The following is a 10,054-nucleotide window of genomic DNA, read 5'->3' as shown; positions in this document are numbered from 1 at the left end:
TTCACTTTGCCAGGTACTCTCCCCTATGTATAGGGTCTGCATCTCTCCGCTGCCTGTATAATCTTTGCTTTTCAGCTGCACTCAATTTTGCCATACCTGACAAAAGGAAAATATAACAATAGATAATGAATATGATTATAAATTCTTATTAACTTAAAACATTTTCCCTCTTGTTTTGTTTTTATGCTTTTATGTTGGTCAGTTAAAGGAATATTGCTTAGGAAGGAAGTACTCATTAGAGTAACAACAATGACAGTAACACCAATGACAATTTACAGAAAAAAACTAACATTTTAACAAAATGGCTGCCATTAGCCATGTGCTATTTCATCAGAGATGTAACAATAACATACTTATTCAATCTAATGTATTTTTATGTTAAGATCTTAACACCCACAGCTATATATAAAAAAGAGTAACACAAATGACATCCAAAAAATCTTAGATAAATCATGATATTTTAGACAAATGAGTTAAGACATCTAACAAACCTTTTGCCTTCCTCCACTGCACTTCTTCCACTGACCTCTTGACCCAGGAACAAATTCAAAGAGCTGATGCATTGTTTCAAAATAAAAGTGCTTTGGGTAGGATAACACCAATGACATAAATTTGGTGGACAAATATTTATTTGATATTATTAATATTAATAATGTATTTTTACCATTTCAGTGTTCTAGTTAATTCATACAGGGTTAAAGGTAAATGTAAATTATTTTATAAAGCACATGTTTTTAAATGTAAAGTACACAGTTCAACTTCCATGTATGATCAAAGGGACAGGGAAATTTTCAGGACCAGACATTTAAAAAAAAAAAAGAAAGAAAATTAAATAAATAAACTCTCTCATCATCTTAAGGACAGTCTATATTTATTAAATATATATAATTATGGGATTATTGGGTCAAATTAAATGATTCAGGGGTCTGCAAAAGCAAGGGACAAGCATTTCCACCTTTTTTGTGGAATGACCCATGAATGTAAAATGTAGACACGTAATCTAGTAGTATAGTAAAAATCGGGAATAAGGTATTTATGGAAAATAAAAACATTGCATTAGGCTTGTGTATCACATATGTATGTAAAATGTAGACATGTTATGTTAACAATCTGTCTTGTTTACTGAATGTAGTATTACACTGTAAGAAAATTATCAGGGAGGAAAAGTAACATTCATGAGAAATCAAGTAACAATCACTTTACTTATTAGCGATTGTTCTTAGGCTTCTTCTCGGCCTTTTTTCTGTGTGTGAGAGAAAGAGAGAGAGTATTACAAAGACTGATAGGGTACACTAGGATTCATGTAGAGGAAAATTGTGCCAAAGTGTCAATATTTTGTGTGCCAACCTTTATTATTTAGCACTGCTTTAAAGCAAAATTCTCACTAAAATGCAACCTAGGGTCTTTTTGTGAATGTACCCGAGTCAAACTTTCGTTTAATAGCATTATTACGTCGGAAGCGCCACAGCTTGTCCTGTTGTCGTTTTCGGGTCAAATGAAAAGAAAGTTTGACTCATTCACAAAAAAACCTCAGGTTGCAGTGGGTACCCTAGTGGGGAGATTGTACATCCCGCCATAATGCCAATCTCAAACTGTTGCCAAGCTGCGTTGTATTCTGCTGTGGTAAAATGAGAATTGAATATCCATAATGTACGCCTTAAAGGACAATTCTGGCGCAAAATTAACCTAGGGGTTAATAAGACATGTGTACCGAGTTCGACCGTTTTCTGGGATGTTTTCATGCTAATCGAATGTGACCAGTTTTATAGCAAACCGCTTATTAGCTTATAACGCTAATCTTAAGGGCACAGAGTAAAGGAAAAATAAGACAGACAGCACGTATCGCCATCTTGGAAGAAGTCATGTGACAGTTAAGCTCACGTTGCACGGCATTCAGCCTATGCATTCAACCAGTCCAACGTTTGTGCAAGGTGAGCTGAACAGTCACGTGACTTTTTCCAAAATGGCGCCCGCTTGTATTGCCTGTATACGTGAATGGTACTGTCTTTTTCTAAACTATATATTTTTTAAATAAACTGTACACTTAAAGTTCACAATGCTTCGGTTTACATGTAGGCACCCTCAATATGTTACGTTGAAGTTTGGTGCTATTTTGAGCCTTGAGTGGTATAGAAATAGATTTCTTTTTACTTTACTCTGTGCCCTTAAGCTAATTAGTGGTTTACTATAAAACTGGTCACATTCGATTAGCATGAAGCCAAATCATGCTGGTGTGCTCCCGGAAGCACCCGGAAAAGCCAGGAATTCCAGCTTTTTGCACCGAGGTATCAATTAGTCCTTTCAAGGTAACTGGATAACCCCCATGATTTAAAACAAGAATGTAAAAATAGCATCTGGACACATTTCAACCATTGTTAAGTATGTGCAAAATACTCACCATTTTCAGACAAGGGCGTAACGATAGTCCATCAGTTTTCGGAGCAAGGTGGAAACCTGAGGTGGGGTGCTTCTTCTTTTCTTGCCATTTGCCTTTGTTCTCCTCTCTGGATTGATACCCACAAGACACCTAAAAAGATAATCACCTGATATATAAATTTGTACAGCATAATTACAGGTTCAGAATGTAGAGGGTGGAGAAACATGTCGCAAGGCCTGTTAGAAATGTGGCGAGGTTGGACCCTTCACAAACGATTAAGGATTCAACGCTGACCATCCACTTTTGATGATTACCTTGTGGTTCACCTGAAAAAAAGAAGTGATCATATTCAATTTAAGATATAGATCCACATGTCAACTATGATTTAGATTCCTTTTAGGATTTTGTCCAAACAAAATTCAATACAAAGAAAAAATGTAGTGTTTAAGTTGATTTAAATATTTATATGTTGATCATTATTACTCTAGTGAATGAAAACAAACATACCTAGTAATATCAGGCGAGGCGTCACAGCAGGCGCACTGGAAGCTGTTTCGAGCGAGGGGGGCTGATGGCTGGGTTGGAAAACATGTGACGTCATTATGCTGTGGCTAACATAATAGTGTAGGCCTACATTGTCGCCAACAACTGCCATTTAAAATGCATCGGAACAAAGCATGAAAAATTCAAACTTTATTTCATATCTTTCAAATATTCAAAACAACAGCTCCCAATCAACAGGATCAGGAATACTTACGAAACATGGCCTAAATATAGCCTAAACTAAGCATTGAACGTCTTGAAAGTCCATTCGACTATGGATATGGGGAATGATTTCATATCTGAAACAAAAAACACACACAAAAAAAAACAAACAATGAACTAATTTCATATTGAATCACTAAATAATAGACATTATTTAGTGATATGCAGCCTTATGCTAGCGTAGACTTCTTCAGCCACAGGACTACGACGAATAGGCACAGCATACAGAAATAAATAACGCTAAAATGCTCGGTGGCAGTATAGGGGATTTGAAACCATTTCTTACCTCGATTTAAAGTGCACCAAACGTGGCCTTGCGTTCTGGTGTGTTGCCGATGAAGCTCCGAACAAGACATGATATATCCATTCTGTCCAGAATGTCACTAAGTATGTGCATTAGCGCCAGATGTGTCAACCTCTTCTGGCTTGTGGTAGGCTACTTCGGGTCCAGGTTTTCAGTCGTCTGAGTGTTGAGAATGATCTTTCTGATGGAGCAGCTGACACAGGTAGACATAAACAAAGCTTAACGAATGCCTCAAGCTCTAGTTTGGGGATGCAAGGATGAAATGAATTCAGCAACCTCTTTCACTGCAACGAACCTTCTCTCTGTCGTGGAAAAAAATCACTGTCTATTAACTTTAATTTAGTACTCTGAACAAAAAACAGCGGAGAATGTTCTGAGATGAGAAGTGGCCACTTGTGGCCTTTAATTCACAAGTCCTCCTGGGTACAGCTCTGAATGCACAGAGACTAAGTGTCGCCAGGCAGGAGTTGTGAATGATGGATGTCCTCTGCAGCGGAGACTCCACGACCCAGGCCTTGGGGAGAAGGTGCGCACGTTCTGAGGATTTTCCTCTTGGGGAAAGGTTTTGTATGTTATCAAAACACCTCCTTTTTTCGTATGGCCAACCCTGGCCGGGTGTCTGCCCCCTATGTAAATGGCAGACCCCCTTGTAGCCAATCGGTATACACTCAATAAATTATATTGGTGGATGAGCTCACCAAGCTGTCACAAATATTATTAAATAATCTGCAGTAGGCCTGTGTCGTGTCTGCGTATGTGCACAACACCATCCTTCGGCTTCCGCCTGACAACACATGGGATCTTCATGAAAATTCACCACATCTCCTTAGTTAGGTCACCCAGTAGTTAGTTGCATTTGTAGGCGTGATCGATTGAACTTTTTCGGGAGTTCCCATAACTATGTTTACTTTTCTTAACCGTGTTACTCGAAAAAAAGTCAGAAATATGTTTCTGCTGCCTATTGCTAGCCATGTCCAAACGAATGTGAGGTGACGGAAGCACTTCCTGAGGAGTAGCCTAGTCTTTTATCAACGAAATATTAAAATAATGAATCATTAGTTTATATCTTATAGGCCTACACAGCCCATCATTTTAATCCCATATCAAACACAGTCTCACACAAAAATAATAATAATAATTTCACGTTTTTAAGTACAATATTATGTTACTCCATTACTATGACGAGGGAGGCTGCAGCCCCCGCAGCACCCCCCTTCCCGCGTCTATGCGTCACAGGTAGGCTTGGAAGACTCAACATCAGCTACAGTCGCACATCCCTTAGCACAAGAAAAGAAAGACACTCAACAACTCTTCATGATGTGTGTGTGTGTGTGTAAGGAGGAGTGAGTGAATGTGAAAGTTGTCTGCAAGGTGAGTCTGAAAGGTGTGTGTGTGTGTCTGAATGATTAAAAGTGATGAGGTGGGTGTGATAAGATGTTTGTGTGAGGAATGTGTGTATGTACATGAGTATGTGTGTGCAAAGTGAGGGTGCTTGCTTTTGAAATTGTGTCTGTCTGTTATCAAAACCACATTGTTTCTATATTGTTTCTATATATATGTGTGTCTTAAGACCTGCATGTCTCTTAAATTTCATTTGACAATCTGGAACACAGCATGGAAGGTATATATTGTGGATATTGTCATGAATTTTGGTATGGCTCATGTAGCCCTGTGCTATATTTTGGGTTCATTTCAATACATGGGATGTTTCAATTCATGTGCAGGTTTAATAATAAAAAAGGTTAAAATGTTAAAAATGGTTTTAATGCAATTTACAAGCTCTAGTAAAATTCCTATGACTAATGCTTTTGTTTCTACAATTTTGTATTTAATTTCTGTTTGTAATATTTGCCGAATTATTTTACTAATTCCTGATTGGTCGAGGATACTGACCCCTGAACTGTTGCGAAATCGGAAGGAGAGCGAGAAAGTGTTCAGTTCGTCGGAGGATGATTAAGAAGACAGTCTACCCGATTGTTTCTCCCTGTTAGCATATGCAAAACCAAAACTTTCCCAGGCTATGGGAAAGAATCTGCAGCCAAGTGTTCGGCTAGGACACTTAATGAAGCAGCGGACTTTAGTGATGTGCTTCGGGACACTTTTCCTTTGTTTTATTTGAGAAGTTTAGACAGTCGTGAATAGGCCTACTGCACGCGACAAGCGCGAGAGCACGCTCGGTTCCAAGACAGTGAGGAGGGTCGGCTACAGCGTTGGTGGGCTACCTGGTAACTGTGCTTGGGGAACTGTGTTAGAATCATCCCAATCGCCGGAGAAGTTGGGGTTTCGTTTGGACAAGACGGCCGAGATCAACGACACGGTGGGGACCGGGAGATTCGGTGCGGCAGGAGTCCATGCAGGATGCGAGTGCTGAGGGACGAGCCACGACAGGTCCACGCTTCAGCTGCGTGATCATGCAGTGAGCGCGTGAACACTCTACTCTTCACTTCTCTGCAGCGATCAGGTACAGAGTCAGTTTCTTTTTATGTTGCTCATCGAGTGAAGCGGCCAGTGTTTAATTTCCAGGCCCCAACGCACCCAAGCGACGTTCAGGCCTGCAACGGGGTACTTTTCTGGGTCATTTAGTTTAGATTTAAAGCCGGTATAGCTTAGGATATTTACTAGTGACTTTGGTGACTTTGCATTTGAACTGAATGTTTGCTATTGCATGTACAGTGACATGAAGGGACACTGAAGTGGGTTTACATTTTCAACTTTAAAGGGTAATTTTGGAAGTTTAAAGGAGAACTTTGAATTTTAGGTTTTGTGCTAAGACACATTCATTGTGAGTGTACATTGCTATAAGAGCATTGTGAGTTTAATTTAAGCTTTGTGCCCACTCTTTTGAGTGTGTATTTTGGTTTATTTAAAACAAAGACAACAAGGATATTTCATTTATTAATACATGTAATTTCATTTAACAATTATTTTCATAGTAAAAGGTAAAAAGACATTTTCTTGGAAATTCATTCTTTCATTGTGATATTCTTACTGGGTTAAAAAGATTAAAAGGGTGTATTTACAGTATATTCACAAGGTAACTCATAACCAACCGATCAAAACTACTGCTGTTTTATCACCAAAACTGATAAGAACTCAGGGCGCCCCATATTTGAGTGTTTCACATGTTTCTAGGTGTCTTGCCAGTAATTTAGGCAAGGGGGCGCTACACTCACATAAGAAATAGACGCGGTGGACTGATGCCCACATATCTGACATGTAAACATCTTTCCTGTTGCATGTCGCAAGCTCAAATGAGCTCAGGAGGAATACCATACGTGTGTCATGCAACCACCTCTGCTAAGGAGAGCTAGCTAGGCTACTAACTAGCATTAGCTTTCTAAACTGTCAACTGAAGGACAAAAACACAACTTTAAGTAATTACCAGCACAGGCGAAATCCATGCATACAAGTAAACACTGAAAGCAGCAGTCAACACTGATCCGTTTGTGCCATATGGTTTATTTGGCCACTGGTTTATTAAACTGATGATTGACTAACGTTATTCAGGGTTTCGGGCAGACTTACCTAGCAAGCAAGCACGTATTATAGCAGGTAAATCATGCGAAATTAAACTTTCAAAAACTACGCATACCCTACACATACCAATACATTTAGATGGCTTCAGATTGCAATGAAGAAATGTAAAGTTTGCTCGACAAGTGATAACAATAACGCATGGCTTAAGAAGGGCGAAAGCGCGGTCTTGGCTAGCTGAATACTAACTTCGTTTCAGCAGGGTAACATTCAGAGATGTTGTATTATACAACTTGTATAAACATGACCAGTGTGCTTTCAAACATTGTATTTCTGGTCAAAGATGACAGATAAACTCACCTTATTGTGTTGATGGCTTTCGATGGGTTTGGGTATGATTCCAACGTAAACCCATCGAAAGCCATCAACACAATAGAAGACGATACGTTGATATCATACCCAAACCCATCGAAAGCCACAAAGGTAACGTTAATAGATAACAGGAAGTATGTGTGTTCCGGAATAAACATTATGGGCGTGGTAAATAACAGTGTTGGAGCCTGATTTTACACATTTGTCTTACCAATGACCGGAAAGTCCTGTTATTAAAGCAAACCGGTGAATAATGTTGGAATCTGGGTGTAAATTTACAGAAACTTTTTGCAGTGTAGCCTAGCTAGTCCTAAAACACACAAGCATACAACCAGCTGATGTTAAGCTAGTTAAACTTCTGAAAAAGGTAGGCTAGCCTACTCCTAAGACACACAAGCATACAACCAGCTAATGTTAAGCTAGTAAAACTTCTGAAATAGGTAGGCTAGCCTACTCCTAAGACACACAAGCATACAACCAGTTAATGTTAGGTTACAGTGGGCAGTGCTTCGACTTGGCCAGCTTCACTCGCGGTCCGCGCGTGGGATCACGCGGTATCACGCGACTTTAATTTGTATTTTTCCAGTGAGACGCTGCAACAACCCAAACAACCGGTAGATGGCTCAAGTGAGCAGGGTGTCTCGTAAAAAGAAATGGAGCCTGGAAAACCCTACACAGACTTCACTACAGACTTTAGCAGACTGGTTTAGAAATAATGTAATAGCCAGAAATATGCCTGCCCTGCCCTAATAAAGAAATATTTGGTTAACTGCGAGTGAATCCCGTTTGCAGCCGTAGAAGAAACGCAGGACAAACTAAACATTCTGGTTTTCTCCGAGTGCAACGATGATAGACAGACATCATTTGGACAAAATATAGAGCATATTAACCTCCGTTGCTCAGCCAAATGCCTTCCTGTTACGTCCTGTTATCACGGAGTTACAGGCGATAAACGATTTTTGATGGTCACAAGTTTACTTCATTAGGGACTGTTCGTTATTTATTTAAGGGGCTACCGGAGGAGTTTTGGGAGCATTAGTCCAAAAAGACACGACCCTCCCTCGCCAGCAATACATTTTTCTATGACAAAATGGGGACATGAGACTGTTCAGATAATAACAGATGTGCCTCAAGTTTTGGACGGTTTTAGTCAAGTTATAGGCCTGTTTACCTTTAAAGATTCTGCATTTTGCAATGAGCAGTGCTTTCCCGTTTGAATTGGAAATGCTCTGTGTCATGGTGTGTGTGGGTGTGGGTGCCCTGCCCCCAACAACTCACCTTTCCACCTCTGGCCTATTGTCCAGGAGGAGGAGGGGCCTGAGGCCTGATGGCCTGATAAAAAGGCCTGGTTAGACACCCAATGCATAGCCCATTTACACAGTTCAGAGATGGTTGTCGTCAACGCAGAAGTCAGTGAGCGCATCAGGACCCTGCGGAAAAAAGGCTGTCCGACTAGTTCTATCGCCAAACAACTAGCCATGATTGGAATAAGACCATCGTTGCGGACTATACGGCGTCATTGCCGACATGCTGTTGTGGAAAAGAAGAAACCAAAGCCGCGTAAAGTGACATGGTACATTTACTTTTTTATTCTTAAACTCAAGTTACTCCTATACGTTTGACATGTTAATCAAAACAACAACAATTGCTTTACCAAACTATGTATGTCTATTTCAGTCAGGTGATGGAAATAATAAACTCCATCATCAGCACAGACGATGAACTATCATCAAGAAAAGTGAAAGAGCTTCTCCAAAGAAGCCACAACATATCAATCGGTTTTACCTCAATGAGAAAGGCAGTCCGGATTCTTGGCTGGACATTTGGGAAGCCGAGGTAGGCCTAACAATAACTCGTCTCTTTAGGCTATTATTTACCCATCTGTGATAATCTGGCAAATATAGCCTTCTTACAGTACAGTAACATTTTGATATACTATGCTTACAGATTCGTTCCAATGACCCGGGACAAAAACAAACACTTGCGTCTAATCCAAGTTCAAGAATGGAAGGCTGCTGGCGAAAAGTTTGACGATGTTCTCTTTACCGATGAGTCAACCTGTGGCACTGGAGCGTTTTGCATTGCGCTGTTGGAGAAAGTCGAGCTACACGGTCCATATTTAAGGGAGCAATTCCCTATGTCTACACACAGATTCTTCCAAGGTAGGCTATTGTTCGGGTTTTTTTTGCATGAGCCTATAGTAAAAGCAACGTGGTGATGATTAGGCTACTGATGTTTGTTGAATGAGTAACACTAATTTGTCCCGTTTGATTTTGTCAGACAACGATCCGAAACACACAGCTAAAAGTGTCAAGACCTGCATTCAGAGAGAGGGGATCAACTGGGTACCAACACCGGCGGAGTAAGTTATTTTAATAACCTAAAATAATAAAATTGATGAATACATATTCAGAATCCGGCTATCACTTTACTGACATGTCCATGTGTTTCTGTTTTTAGGTCGCCAGATCTGAACCCTATCGAGTTAGTGTGGGCTGAAATGAAACAATATATTCGCTGTGACGCCAAACCCATGAACAAAGACGCATTGATATCGGCAATAGAGTTTTTTTGGCGAAACAAACTCACAGCCGAACGTTGCAATAATTGCGACCATTTGGACAAAGTCATCAACAGAGTCATAGAACTGAAGGGAGGGGCAACTGGCATGTGATCTCCCCACGGGCCAATGGATGTACACGTTTTCTCCTGTGTCTACGATAATCCAGTGTTTTGTCAAGTTGCAAATTGCTATTCGTTTT

General features: G+C 40.0%; 1 protein-coding gene across 1 annotated transcript; it reads left to right on the top strand.

Moving 5' to 3' along the window:
- The first annotated feature begins 8,428 nt into the window (after nucleotides 1-8,428).
- On the top strand, nucleotides 8,429-10,054 carry LOC121678497. Its single transcript, XM_042058098.1, has 5 exons — nucleotides 8,429-8,865; nucleotides 8,970-9,128; nucleotides 9,240-9,454; nucleotides 9,573-9,654; nucleotides 9,753-10,054. Exons 1-5 carry the CDS (start codon nucleotides 8,681-8,683, stop codon nucleotides 9,964-9,966), a joined length of 855 nt encoding a protein of 284 aa, XP_041914032.1. The 5' UTR covers nucleotides 8,429-8,680; the 3' UTR covers nucleotides 9,967-10,054.

This window comes from Alosa sapidissima, chromosome 12 (assembly GCF_018492685.1).
Source record: "Alosa sapidissima isolate fAloSap1 chromosome 12, fAloSap1.pri, whole genome shotgun sequence".
NCBI classification, from domain to species: domain Eukaryota; kingdom Metazoa; phylum Chordata; class Actinopteri; order Clupeiformes; family Clupeidae; genus Alosa; species Alosa sapidissima.
Note: the sequence above shows the minus strand (reverse complement) of the source record. Positions and strands in the feature narration are given on the sequence as shown.